Source organism: Aegilops tauschii, chromosome 4 (genome assembly GCF_002575655.3).
Source record: "Aegilops tauschii subsp. strangulata cultivar AL8/78 chromosome 4, Aet v6.0, whole genome shotgun sequence".
Lineage (NCBI taxonomy): Eukaryota > Viridiplantae > Streptophyta > Magnoliopsida > Poales > Poaceae > Aegilops > Aegilops tauschii.
In genome coordinates, this window is record NC_053038.3 from 409144109 (window position 1) to 409158338 (window position 14230).

General features: G+C 44.9%; 2 protein-coding genes and 1 non-coding gene across 4 annotated transcripts; all 3 read right to left on the reverse strand.

Annotated features, from left to right (window-relative positions):
- Positions 1-6816: 6816 nt before the first annotated feature.
- On the reverse strand, positions 6817-8467 carry LOC141021922 (uncharacterized). The gene is made up of 7 exons (XM_073497778.1): positions 7954-8467; positions 7838-7865; positions 7715-7722; positions 7455-7534; positions 7307-7383; positions 7095-7205; positions 6817-7006 (listed from the first exon to the last, which is right to left on the reverse strand). The coding sequence occupies exons 1-7, from the start codon at positions 8465-8467 to the stop codon at positions 6817-6819; spliced, it is 1008 nt and encodes a 335-aa protein (XP_073353879.1).
- A 1204-nt stretch (positions 8468-9671) lies between these two features.
- Positions 9672-9742, reverse strand: TRNAG-CCC (transfer RNA glycine (anticodon CCC)). Its single transcript has one exon. It is a non-coding gene; the product is annotated as a tRNA-Gly (tRNA).
- A 326-nt stretch (positions 9743-10068) lies between these two features.
- LOC109733288 (heat stress transcription factor A-9) lies at positions 10069-13847 on the reverse strand. Of its 2 annotated transcripts, none has more exons than XM_020292481.4 (4): positions 13360-13847; positions 11271-12117; positions 10927-10985; positions 10069-10416 (listed from the first exon to the last, which is right to left on the reverse strand). In XM_020292481.4, exons 1-3 carry the CDS (start codon positions 13642-13644, stop codon positions 10963-10965), a joined length of 1155 nt encoding a protein of 384 aa, XP_020148070.1. In that variant the 5' UTR covers positions 13645-13847; the 3' UTR covers positions 10069-10416; positions 10927-10962. The 2 variants fall into 2 exon arrangements, with proteins under 2 accessions (XP_020148070.1, XP_020148069.1); XM_020292480.4 differs by having other exon boundaries at positions 10917-10985.
- Between the last annotated feature and the right edge of the window lie 383 nt (positions 13848-14230).

Consider the following 14230-nt stretch of genomic DNA (forward strand, 5'->3'; position numbering starts at 1 on the left):
TACGAGAGGAATATCTTGTGTGCTATCAAATGTCACAACGTAACTGGGTGATCATAAAGATGCTCTACATGTATCTCCAAAGGTGTCTGTTGAGTTGGTGTGAATTGAGATTGGGATTTGTCACTCCGTGTAACGGAGAGGTATCTCTGGGCCCTCTTGGTAATACACATCACAAGAAGCTTGCAAGCAAAGTGACTAAGGAGTTAGTTGCAAGATGATGTATTACAGAATGAGTAAAGAGATTTGCCAGTAACGAGATTGAACTAGGTATAGAGATATCGACGATCGAATCTCGAACAAGTAACAAATCGACAGACAAAGGGAATTACGTATTTTGTCATAAAGGTTCAACCGATAAAAGATCTTCGTGGAATATGTAGGAATCAATATGGGCATCCAGGTCCCGCTATTGGTTATTGACCGGAGAGGTGTCTCGGTCATGACTACATAATTCCTGAACCCGTAGGATCGCATGCTTAACGTTCGTTGACGCTAGAGTAGTATTGGGATATTTGATGAGTGGTAACCAAATATTGTTCGGAGTCCCAGATGAGATCCCGAACATCACGAGGAGTCTCGGAATGGACGAGAGGTAAAGATTTATATATGGGAAGTCATAGTTTGGGTTCCGGAAAAAGTTGCAGTTTTTTTTGGTAATGTACCGGGAAGCTTCCAGAAGGTTCCGGAGGTCCACAAGTGGGTTCACCATGACCCAAGTGCTAGCATGGGCTGTGGGGAGGCGCCCTGGCCTTATTGGGCTAGGCGCACCAAGTCCTCAAAAGCCCATGTGGCTGGAGAAGGCAAGAAAGGAAGGAGTACTAGTAGGAATAGGATTGGACTTGGAGTCCAAGTCCTCTCCCCCTTAGCTGCGCCCTAGGGCTTGGAGGGGCGGTTTCCCATGCCCCTCCACCTATATATAGAGGGGAGGGGGCGCCCCAAGAGGATACACCAAGCCCTTGGCACCCCTCTCTCTCCCGTTACTCCGTAGTTCCACAGCCTCGTCCCGATGACGCTTAGCAAAGCACTGTCTGTGCTCCACCACCACCATCACCACCATGTCGTCGTGTTGGTTGTGATCCTATCTACTTCTCCTCTCCCGCTTGCTGCACTGATCCGCCACCCATAAGTCGCCATGAAGACTTTACTTGCTACTGCCTCTACCATTCTTACACCGTGTTTCATTTGCCTTTATTTTTTGGGGGTTTTTCTACAAAACATTTCAGTCATGGATTTTAATGATCATATTAAGCAGGATACAAGAATCAGTCACCTTGCTATTATAAAAAATAATGCCATTTCTCAATTCCCATATAGTTCAGAATGGCAGAAATGCCTACCACAACTAGATTTCTCTCACTTTAATAAATCTCGAGAGACTGATATTGGACAAGTCACCAAAAGTATCGAGAATATCAAGAAGATTAAAAGCACATTTCATAATATTCCATAATAACCTAGTAATGGAGCCATGAAACGAAAGATGATTAGCGGATTCCTCCCTTCCACAAAAAGGACACTTGTTATCTCCAAGCCATCCTCTTCTGAGAAAGTTATCTTTAGTTAATAGTATGTTGTTTCTAAGCACTAACCAAATGAGTACCTTCACTTTAGGTGGCATCTTGACTTTACAAAGGAAAACATGAGAGTATTTAATATCATTTTGAACCAATAATCTATAATAAGACTTAACTAGGTAAATCCCTTTTTAACATGTCCACCTAATAGAATCTTTTTTATTAGTCAGAGTAACTGAAGCACAAACTTCTTTGATATGATCCCACAATTCAAGAGAATTTCCCTACAAAGTCCTTCTAAATTGGACCTTGTCAATTTCTTTACAAAAGATCTCTTTAACAGATTTATTTTTGTCAAAGCATATGTTGTAAAGTCTAGGGGCACTAGCTTCGAGAGATTTGTCCCCAATCCACCAATCTTCCCAGAAGCTTACATTTTCCCCATTCCCAACTATAAACTTGCACAGAGAGAAAAAATGATCTTTATGACTCGGAATTTCATAGCAGAACTGAGAATCTCCCTGTTTTGGTTTTATCCCATGCAAACAAGTATTTTATATATATATTTATTTCAAATAATACCTTGCCACAACCCTTCAATATTATAAAGCTTCCACCACATTTACATCAAGGATAAGTTTTGTATGCCCAAACCACCCATATCTTTTGGTTTGCAGACCTCGGGCCATTTAACTAGATGATTTTTATCTTATTCACATCCTCCTGCCATAGCAACCTGGCTCTAAAAAATCTATCCTCTTATTAACACCAACAGATAGGCCATAAAAGGACATTATAAAGTATAGAATTCCAAACATAGTGATAGAGGAATGCATCAAGGTGATCCTACCGACACTGGAGTAATCTTTGTTGTCAGTTACCACACTTCTTTTCCATCTTGTCCTTAGGTGGCTTCCTATTACTATTCCTAATTTTTTTTCTCATCCACAAGTAAAACTAAATATCTTATAGGGAGAGATGCTATAGGACAAGTGAACATTCTTGTATATTCATCATCTTTATTAATGGCATCACCAAACAGGAAAAGCTCATTTTTATGAAAAATAATTTTTAAACTAGACATTTGTTCAAATAAACATAATACAAATTTCAGATTGTGAGCACTATTGTAATCATCTTGTAAAAGGAAAATAGTGTCGTAAGCATACTGAAGCATATTGATTCCACCAACAACATTCTCCGTCAACACCCTTTTATGAGACCAGTCCCTCTAGCTTTGTCCAAGAGCATTGCCAAGGCATAAACAACTAGACTAAATTATAGAGGGTCACGTGCCCCTCCATGCACCCCCCACCCCCTCTCCGCCTGGAGGTTGTGGCCCCCCATTGGTTGGTCCCGAGCCCTTCGGAAGCTTCCCGATGAATAAGATTTGCTGAAATTTTTCAGTACTTTTGGAGGTCCGTAAATTGGTTTTTCTATAATCCAAAACATGTAGAAACAAGAATTGGCACTGGGTTAATAGGTTAGTCAAAAAAAGATAAAAATTGATGCTAAAACTATGCCCACATGATATAACCAGGCATGACAACAACGACGACAACAACAACAACAACAACAACAACAACAACAACAACAACAACAACAACAACAACAACAACAACAACAACAACAACAACAACAACAACAACAACAACAACAACAACAACAACATCAACAACAACAACAACAACAACAACAACAACAACAACAACAACAACAACAACAACAACAACAACAACATCAACAACAACAACGACAACGACGACGACGACACCACCACCACCAACAACAACAACAACAACAACAACAAAGCCTTTAGTCCCAAACAAGTTGGGGTAGGCTAGAGGTGAAACCCATAAGATCTCGCGACCAACTCATGGTTCTTGCACATGGATAGCATGAAGGAAATATGCCCTAGAGGCAATAATAAAGTTATTATTTATTTCCTTATATCATGATAAATGTTTATTATTCATGCTAGAATTGTATTAACCGGAAACATAATACTTGTGTGAATACATAGACAAACAGAATGTCACTAGTATGCCTCTACTTGACTAGCTCGTTGATCAAAGATGGTTATGTTTCCTAGCCATTGACATGAGTTGTCATTTGATTAACGGGATCACATCATTAGAAGAATGATGTGATTGACTTGACCCATTCCGTTAGCTTAGCACTTGATCGTTTAGTATGTTGCTATTGCTTTCTTCATGACGTATACATGTTCCTATGACTATGAGATTATGCAACTCCCGTTTACCGGAGGAACACTTTGTGTGCTACCAAACGTCACAACGTAACTGGGTGATTATAAAGGTGCTCTACAGGTGTCTCCGAAGGTACTTGTTGGGTTGGCGTATTTCGAGATTAGGATTTCTCACTCCGATTGTCGGAGAGGTATCTCTGGGCCCACTCGGTAATTCACATCACTTAAGCCTTGCAAGCATTGCAACTAATGAGTTAGTTGCGGTATGATGTATTACGGAACGAGTAAAGAGACTTGCCGGTAACGAGATTGAACTAGGTATTGAGATACCGACGATCGAATCTCGGGCAAGTAACATACTGATGACAAAGGGAACAACATATGTTGTTATGCGGTCTGACCGATAAAGATCTTCGTAGAATATGTGGGAGCCAATATGAGCATCCAGGTTCCGCTATTGGTTATTGACCGGAGACGTGTCTCGGTCATGTCTACATAGTTCTCGAACCCGTAGGGTCCGCACGCTTAAAGTTTCGATGACAGTTATATGAGTTTTGATGTACCGAAGGTTGTTCGGAGTCCCGGATGTGATCACGGACATGACGAGGAGTCTCGAAATGGTCGAGACATGAAGATTGATATATTGGAAGCCTATATTTGGATATCGGAAGTGTTCCGGGTGAAATCGGATTTTACCGGAGTACCGGAGGGGTTACCGGAACCCCCCGGGGCTTAATGGGCCATAGTGCGCCTTACTGGAGAAGAGGAGAGGCAGCTAGGGCAGGGCCGCGCGCCCCTCCCCCTCTAGTCCGAATAGGACAAGGAGAGGGGGGCGGCGCCCCCCTTTCCTTCCTCTCTCCCTCCTCTTTCCCCCCTTCTCCTAATCCAACAAGGAAGGGAGGGAGTCCTACTCCCGGTGGGAGTAGGAATCCTCCTGGCGCGCCTCCTCCTGGCCGGCCGCACCTCCCCCTTGCTCCTTTATATACGGGGGCAGGGGGCACCCTAGAGACACAACAATTGATTTGATCTTTTAGCCGTGTGCGGTGCCCCCCTCCACCATAGTCCACCTCGATAATACTGTAGCGGTGCTTAGGTGAAGCCCTGCGTCGGTAGAACATCATCATCGTCACCACGTCGTCGTGCTGACGAAACTCTCCCTCAACACTCGGCTGGATCGGAGTTGGAGGGACGTCATCGGGTTGAACGTGTGCTGAACTCGGAGGTGTCGTGCGTTCGGTACTTGATCGGTCGGATCGTGAAGACGTACGACTACATCAACCACGTTGTGCTAACGCTTCCGCTTTCGATCTACGAGGGTACATGGACAACACTCTCCCCTCTCGTTGCTATGCATCACCATGATCTTGCGTGTGCGTAGGAATTTTTTGAAATTACTACGTTCCCCAACATAGCAAGCTTCCACGCACCCCTGTCCATAGCTAGTTCTTTGGTGATACTCCAATCCTTCAGATCTCTCTTTACGGACTCCTTCCATGTCAAATTCGGTCTATCCCGACCTCTCTTGACATTCTCCGCACGCTTTAGCCGTCCTCTGTGCACTGGAGCTTCTGGAGGCCTGCGCTGAATATGCCCAAACCATCTTAGACGATGTTGAATAAGCTTCTCTTCAATTGGTGCTACCCCAACTCGATCTCGTATATCATCATTCCGGACTCGATCCTTCCTCGTGTGGCCACACATCCATCTCAATATACGCATCTCCGCCACACCAAACTATTGAACATGTCGCCTTAGTCGGCCAACACTTAGCGCCATACAAAATCGCAGGTCGAACCGCCGTCCAGTAGAACTTGCCTTTTAGCTTTTGTGGCACTCTCTTGTCACAGAGAATGCCTGAAGCTTGGCGCCACTTCATCCATCCGGCTTTGATTCGACCCGGCGCTAGTGTTCTCCTGCCGCTATTGCCATTCTGGACACGTCGTTGCAACTATTTCGTTCGTCGCTGCCGATCGTGTCTTGCCTTGCCCGAACTGCGATAACCCCCTGGTCTCACCCGACCCTCGACGAAGCCTACCAGAGTCCCCATGATCGGCACTGAGCACTGCTTCCACCTTGTCCGAAGCACCGCGCCGACAAGGACCAAAGTGCGAGCTTACAATGTGAGTTTTTAAATAACCCCCCTAAAAATCCTATCGAACAAGTATTCAACCAACTGTGTGTCACTTATGCAACTTCATGTACTAAACTGTGAGATTTCTAACTAGATGTATGAAAGTTAACTTTCGCGACAACTTCATGTACAAACTGTGCAACTTACTCTTAAATAAAGAATCAGGCTTAATATAAGTAATAATGGTGAATTGGCATAACACAAGACAACATATAGTAACCACCTAAAGAGCACCAATTTATTGGAATATGGTTAACAATTGTCGTGTCCTTATCTATGTTTTTCGGATGGACCATACGAGTTATGGTGCGGGTAATTGCAAAGCAAGTCTAGGAGATCACCTTGCCATTGAAATGAGCATTAGATAATCTTTCAACGTTGAATACTATGATCACTACCGGCTTAAGATCGGGTACCAGAGCAACTTCACCGGGCTCAACCAACTTGTATAACGTGTTGATAGTTTCATAAAGCACCAATATTTGAGGCAAGTGTGAACTGAGCTACATATTTTCTTGGATTTATTTCAGTATTCTCGACAATGTTCGTTCAGTGGAAGGAGACGTTCCCGCCGACTAGGAGACGACTGTGGTGACTTCGTCAATCTCAAAATATTGTGTCGGGTCAGTATCTCAGAGAAGATGCTCTCCTTGCACACCAAGAAGCGGTCGGTGAAGAGTGCCAGCAAACGGAGCAGAATATTTGCATGAACATGAACATCACTCTCAGCACTCTTGGGATTCTACCCACGTTTCACAATATGAGCTTTTAGGCTCTCCACACAATTTGGGTATCTTCGAAATGAAGCGCACAATTCAACTACTCTAATCTTCAATCTTTGATGTAAATATGACAATTCAGCTACTAGCTGAAACATATATCACTCTGCTCTGATTTTATTGGCACTGCTCAGAACTATGTACATGCAGTATGGTTCGTGGAATAAAAAATGGAGAGTAGTGTCAGTTTTCATACTGCATTCCCTTAGGACTAAGCTCCCACATGGCGAAGCGCTTCAGGGCCACGCTCTGACGGGCAAGGCGTCTCAAGTACTGTGTGAGGGGCAGCTCCCCATACTGAAGAGTCCGGTCCACGGATTGAAGTGAATAAAGTGGATCGGCCAATCGCTTTGGCAGCAATGCTTTTACAAGACTGAAAAAAAAACACTCTTCAGATTGAAGGGGAAATACCAGAAAAATACCAAGTATCCATTTTGTTTGAAATACAATTGTCCAAGTACCTCCGTGCCAATGCTATGACAGGTGCTATATTGGTGCAGATGGTATCAACTATTTTACACTCATCCTTGTCGGTAACTGGCAAACTCTTGGCGCCCAAAAGGGAAAAATCTCTACAAACAGAAAATTGACATTCAGAAAGTGTACGCTATTAATTTAGAGGGTTATTCAGAAAAGGGTAATTGTATTTCAAATGGTCTACTCTGATACGTACTGTTCAAGTGCCGAGACATGGCATCGGATGCTAGTTGTGCATACATCATCGGTGTAAGAGGTAATACCATCTGCCATCTACATTAGACATAACTTTGAAATTCAGGGATGGACTTATATCAATTATTAATGTGTAAATTTGCACTAACCCGGTTAAGCATTGCAATAGAGACGGAGCAAATCCTCAGCTCTCCTTCATCCGGTCTTTCAAGCATTTTCAACTTTGCATCTGCGAACAAATGATAGAATAAATAATGTGAACTTTGCAGGTATATATATACTGGCATTTCTAGTGTTGACAAAGACAGCTGTGATAATAATAGTATCGCCAAAATTAGGCTTGGCAAATACCTAATGACGTGAGCGTCTGAATGGCAGCAAGAATATCCCGGAGTTAATTTAACCAAACCAATCCACCTGCAATTATAAACATAACAGCAAAACAATGACCGTGCATTTCTATGAGTCCATGTTACGTGCAGAAATAAGTTCCTTCCACTGAATCGTTCTCCAACCTAGCAATAAGAATTACCTGAGATTTTCCCCAGTAGTATTCTTCCCTGCAACTTTTTGGACACGGAAAAACGAAATCAAACAAAGGATATGTGCCACTGCCCACAGGTGATAAAAAACAGACAACGTCATTACCAGAGGTATTGTTGAAGTAGCGCGACACGACACATGGACAGTAGTTTGGATCAATATACGACATCCTTTCCGTGGAAAAGGACACGAGCCTCATGTCCATATTTCTCATGTCAAGAGCAGCAAACAGACCCAATGGCTTGTCATTGCTTCCAAGCGGCCGGGTCATCATGTAAAAAATGTCATCATCCATGCCAAGGGTAGGAGAAAAACACTCGAATTTCCTCAACGAGAGCCGTTGCTCATCGTCATCCCACACCCTATGCGAAACCAAATCCCAACTTTGACCGGCTAAAACAATGTCGCCGGTGTCCACACTAGAGCATGTGTTCCAATCCGAAGCGATGGTCCTCTCCATGCTCGTCGCCCTCCAACCATAGTCCGTAACGTCATCGTCGTCCGATTCCGCATCTTGGTGGTACTCCACCTCGATAAACCTGAACTTGTCGCCGACGCATATCACGTCCCTGAACGGCCTAGAAGACGATGTACCGACATGGCGCGAGTTCCCCGGCATCGGGCGAGGAAAGCTCAGGTAGCGGACCACCGGACTCTCATCGAGCACATTGCAGAGGAGTATGCCGCGCCAGAGGTCGACCCACCCAAGTGAATCCACTCCGACGGTGATCACCTTTGTGGTCCGGTGGTTAAGGACGTGCCTCAGGTCATCGCCCCGATAGCACCGTCCAGTGGGATCACCTTGCTGCTCCATGCCTTGGTCGTGGACGAGCAGAGGAAGAGCTCGTAAGCAAGACGGCCGACTTTGAGATTCCGTGCCAATGCCGCCACGACGTATCCGTCGCCATGGCTGAGGATGCCGACCTCGTTGGTCGAATGGAATCTGATGGGTCGGTGCGGGAGCACCTCGAGCGACGGACTCCCGTGGCCGGCCTTGTACACGAGGTAACGCAGCCCGTTGAACATTGCCACGGTGATGTGTAGCAGAACGGCGTCGAACGTGCTTGTCGAACGATCCGTTCGGCCTGGGAGTGTCCCAGACCGAACTGTCGGGAGTTATCGACGTCCTATAGGAAACCAATGAGTCTCAGACGATGACGTAGCGGAAAACTATACGGACAGCTCGATGATGAAGCTAAGTCGGCTGCATGGAGACCGTCTGCCTGCCGCGGAGGGGAGAGCCTGTCTCAGACTCGTAGCGGACAAGTAAACGCCTCTGTCGTACGTCCGAGACCCAATAGCCAGCCGATCGAATCGAATAAACCACAACCCTAACCCGCAAACCAAGCCCGTGCTCTGCTCTGCTCCCGTCCATCCATGCCATGCTTCGTCCGCTCTTCGCCCGGCGGCCGCCGGCGCCGGGCCACGCCCCCAGCTTTCCCGACTGGGCCCTCCCCGACTCATTGGTTTCCTATAGGACGTCGATAACTCCCGACAGTTCGGTCTGGGACACTCCCAGGCCGAACGGATCGTTCGACAAGCACGTTCCGCTCCAGGTCCAGAAAATCCAAATGTTCGGCAGTTATCGTTTCCGTTCCTATATGGAGACTTGGAGTGGCTTCAATTTCCTTGTTTTGTGGAGATGATCTGACCACGATTTCCTTGGTTCATACGTACCTGCTATCAAGTACAAGCTTCCAGTAAACAGTCACATAAAACACTAGTAAAATTGCATAGTAAAATGCATTTAGACAAAGTACAAGACTTTTTTCTTTGGAATGCACATGAACTCTAAAAATCCTGGAAGAGGCAAAAAATAATAATGCGCATCCAGGGAATCGAACCCTGGTCAGTACCGTGGGAGGGTACTATGATACCACTACACCAGATGCGCTTTCATGTTGAGCTACTTCCTATTATCTGACATAAAAGATGTTTGTCGCGCTACCACAAGGATCTCAACTTATATAGTGTAATCTACGCAGCAAGAAGCTGTAGAGTAAATTGTTTATGTATGAGAACAAATACTGTTCTTATATTGAAAATGCTCGCAATGTATATAAAATTGTTCGTATCCGTGAACAAATCCGGTTCTTATGTTGACAATGCTCACAGTGTAAGGAATTGTTCATGTCCGGGAGCAAAAACGGGTGTGCGTGTGCATGGTTCTCGCCATAGCTTCCCGTCTATGTACCCTGCACGTAGATAAGACGCAACGCGTACTAGAAAACCGCTTAATAAATGTCAATGGAACATTACATTTTCGCTGGAAGTTCACAGAATGTACAGAACAGGTTGACATTTACAAAACACAACAGCATATACACCGAGCGAGTGAACTTCAGTTGTTGGCTATTCTACTGTGAGGACAAGGAGAGTAGGGTAGCGCAAAAATCCCTGTCCTGTGCCCGAAAAAACAACAAAAGAATCCTGTATAGTCAACGACAGTTAATGTCTTTCGAGCATTGCCATACGAGTATACGACACTCTGAGCACAACTCCTGCTTTCACTGCCAATGGCGCGCACCTCACGCATCACCATGCCTCCATACTTTGATCACCCGGAAGCTGAAGGAAAGGCAACTGAGTCAGTAGGAGAACAATCGTCAAGCCCTACAGCAAAATGATTCCTTCCAACTGATCTTTGTAAAATTAGTCACCATCGAACTGAACCTAGCTCCTACTAGAACAAAATAACATTCATATCAACCAAGCAGATCTTCGAAAACAAGGTTACAAATATGTGAAGTCCGGTTTGACTAAGAGATGCAGCATGAAGTACTAACTCTGAATTCTGAAAGGGCAGCAACCTAATACCGATGCAACAGAATCATGTTAAAGTTCTATCACACATCTAAATATTTGAATACCTAGTTAGACATCTAAATGCTCCCCGGGTTTTTTTTTCTGCATGCATCCTCTTTTGTCCTTGTTGGTGAAGAATATCAAATTGCATGATTATATTTTGATGACATTAGTGACTGCTAAAGTGCACAGCTGCATTTCGTTTGGCTTAGCAAATACGAAGTAACTTTCAGTAAATAGAACATAATGGATCTTTTACGGACCCTTGCGAACCTAATGTTGCTGCCCAATGTGCTCCTAGACCACCACCTATGCTTCAGTTATGGCATCAGCTGAAATAAGAAAATGAGTCAGATTTGTATAGAATCACTGAGATAGCAACAGAACACCATAACAACATAGCAAACGGACGGAGGGAAATCCATTTCCCAGACATTTAAGGAAGGAGATAGCATGGTATAAACTTTGCAAGATCCTACTAATCTTAACTCCACTTGTGCACATGAAGTGCATAGTGTGTTACTGGACATACAAAATTGGCAGCTACATAGAATACAGTCTGCATGTTTTGCAGAAAAAGAACAGAAACATTTGGCGTACATCAAACTAGGGAATACCATGTTGAGGGTTATTGTAGTTATGCTGTGCTTCCATCTGACAGTCCTGCCCTGATTGGGGAAATTCATCATAATCTTGAATAGTTAAAGTAGGTTCCCCGTCTTCGCTAAACCACAGATGCATGTCTTCAAAGTCTGGTAGAGCAGGCATGTCAGCAAAAATGTCCCCAGATGAACCTTGTGTGTTGAGGTTGCCCAAGGTCGTTTGAGTGTCGATGTCCATGGGCATGTTAAGTGCAGCACTAGAGATTGGTTGTGCGGTGGCCGACAAAAATGCTTCATCTGCTATTACTTGGCTAGAAGTTTCAGGGACAGGAGGCCGATACTGAATAATTTCGGCCCCTGAGCCAGAAGTCTCATGATCAGTTACTGGACCCTGCTCTAGAGCAGGGAACCTCCTTTTCTTGTTTCCATCCTCATAAACGCAGTTATTCCTGCGCTGCTGCTGCTGCTGCTGCACAAGCTGGTTGAGAAGACTAGGGTTCTGGACAACGATTGCTAGAAGTGCCATCATCTGCTTCTGGTTCTGTTCCATTACTTGAAGGCGCTGAATCAAACTCTGGACTTCAAGGTTAGAGCTTTGCTGGTAGAGCCTGAGATCCACGAGCTGCTTCATGAGAAGAGCTTTATCCCTCTTAAGGGTTTCCACCTCCTTTACAAGCCCGCCATATCTTCCTATTTCAATATTTTCAGTACCAGGTGCAGCTTTGACAGGTGCCTTCTCCAACTCACGACCTGCTTCCTGAGGTCTCTTCTTTCTCTTAATGATTTTCAGAAGATGCTTTTGGTCCCTAAGAAACCCCTCATTGGCCCACTCCCATCTATCAGGGTCAACTTTACGAAATCCCTAGATAAAAGAAGAAGCATGGATAAGTTCACCAAATAAGATATCTTAGAATGCTTAAAACTGAAGATAGAGAACATAGAGAGCATCCAAAAAAAAAACAGCGCAATTTATGCAAGGTTTTCTCTAGAGTAAATAACAGATCATGATGCTACCACTGATTTCATTGCAGTGTTGAAAGTTACATGCTTCATGAGGAAGTTTTACCAAAAGTATATGGAGCCAAGAGCAGCAATTCATGTGGTCACAACAAAATCTTTAAGAGCATGTATACAATCCAGCGAGAAAAAATCAGTCTGCTCTTGTATTCAGCAAATGGACATGAAAGAAACAGTATAAAAATTGGAAGGAGAAGCTGACAAGTATTGAATCCCTGACTGCAAGAATCTGGCTTGAGACACTGGATACTGATAGACACTCATCAAAAGCACAGCATCATTCATCAAATACCTTTGGGTAGGTAAAACAAAGTTCCAACCAGCATAAAAGAAATGCTCACACAGAAGATTAACTGTCAGTCATGATATTATGTCAATGCAGACGAAACATTTATTTGATTTCATTCAGAAACACAACAGTCAGGATACTATTAAGTTAAGCATGAAGCGAAGACACCACATTAAGTAGCTTCATTCTCTTATACTCATACCATAAGTAAAGTTTGGTATATGCCAAATATGCAGAATCCAAAATATAGGAAAGAGTTTCGATAGCATGCATTCCGTGCCAATAGAACTCGAGGCAGATTCAGCAGAACTGCTACGAGCGATAGTTATTTTGATCAGATCCACAAAATTCCATTGGCCACACGCACAATTATATTTCATATATATAAAGAAGACTGCTAAAAGCATTTTTATTACTGGATACCAAAGCATGGACAGATTTGGAACAAATGCTTTAATCCGGAATGGTAAGTCCGCATATTACCCGAATTGAAAATGTATTGCCACAAGTTGTCAGCGCAACAAGCACAAATTGAACAAAGCAACAGCCTGTAACAAACTGGATTCAAGCGAAAATGATAACGCATTAAAACACAGGTTTGTCTAAGCTGCACCGAGAGCTACTCCAGACAGTTAACTTGGACTAAATTCTCAATTACCCGCAATAGCACATTACGAAATTATAATAAAGGAAAGATGCTCCGCGATTGCAATTGCATCCAATTCAACTCAAAATCACCCGCAAAAAAAAAAACACGGCTCGCACCGGAAACAAGCGAGGAGGGCGAGGGAGTCTCACATAGGTGTTGAGCTGGCGTATGAAGCTGCTGAAGTTGCGGTGCTTGAAGTGGCGGCTGAGCAGGTCGCGCTCGAAGGCGTGCGCGTCCCAGATCACGAAGCTGTTGCCTGCGTCGGTCCACGACATGACCTTGTCGGTCGCCGCGTCCGAGACCATGTCGTAGACCTTGGTGAGGAACGGCGCCACCTCCGGCGGCCTCGGCACCGGCCCCACCGGCGCGGGGGCATTCCCGGCCGACGAGGGGCCCGCGGCGGAGGGCGGGGGCGAGCCTTTGCTGGAGCCCATGGCGGTGCGGCGGGCGGAAACCCTAGCCTCGTTCGGGATTGATGAGGGCGGCGAGACGGGAGGAGGAAGGCGTATCGGTGTGGGGATTTCAGTTTGGGTTCGGATGATTTTGGGGGATTTTTGGGTTGGGGGGGTCTTCGACTTGTTCGTGTTTGGGCTGCCTGCCTTCAGGATTAAGAAAGAAATCTATGGAAGTTCAAAACGGAAAAAAAAAATGTGGTAGGGTCGGCGATATTTGTGCGTGCGTCAGATCACGCAAGGCGCGTGCCCGGAAATTGCTTTGGAATACTGTACTGTATTCGTTTTACAGCTGCGCTCCCGTGTTTTTATTCGACGATGACTTGTGGGCCTGAAGGCGTCGGGGCCCACGTGTCGGTGTGTGAGGGTTATGCACGGCGATTTCCTGTACGGCGAGCGTTTTTCACATTTTGCGCTTTTTTCTGTGGGGCGCAAGAGCCAGCGTGGTTGCGTCGCGTCCCGCTCGATGGCATGGGCAGGGCCGGTGGGAGCTGGGAAGCAGCGCTGCATTCGAAGAACCTCGCAAAGAAAAAGACGAAGGAAGAATCCACATGGAGAGACTGATATG

Coding starts and splice junctions, on each gene's coding strand:
- LOC141021922 (XM_073497778.1), bottom strand. CDS start 8,467: ATGCCGGGGAACTCGCGCCATGTCGGTACATCGTCTTCTAGGCCGTTC. Junction 7,866..7,953: donor CTACTTCAACAATACCTCTG/GTAATGACGTTG, acceptor AAAAAGTTGCAG/GGAAGAATACTACTGGGGAA. Junction 7,007..7,094: donor GTCATAGCATTGGCACGGAG/GTACTTGGACAA, acceptor TTTTTTTTTCAG/TCTTGTAAAAGCATTGCTGC.
- LOC109733288 (XM_020292481.4), bottom strand. CDS start 13,644: ATGGGCTCCAGCAAAGGCTCGCCCCCGCCCTCCGCCGCGGGCCCCTCG. Junction 12,118..13,359: donor TACGCCAGCTCAACACCTAT/GTGAGACTCCCT, acceptor TCTTTTATCTAG/GGATTTCGTAAAGTTGACCC. Junction 10,986..11,270: donor CTACAATAACCCTCAACATG/GTATTCCCTAGT, acceptor TTCTTATTTCAG/CTGATGCCATAACTGAAGCA.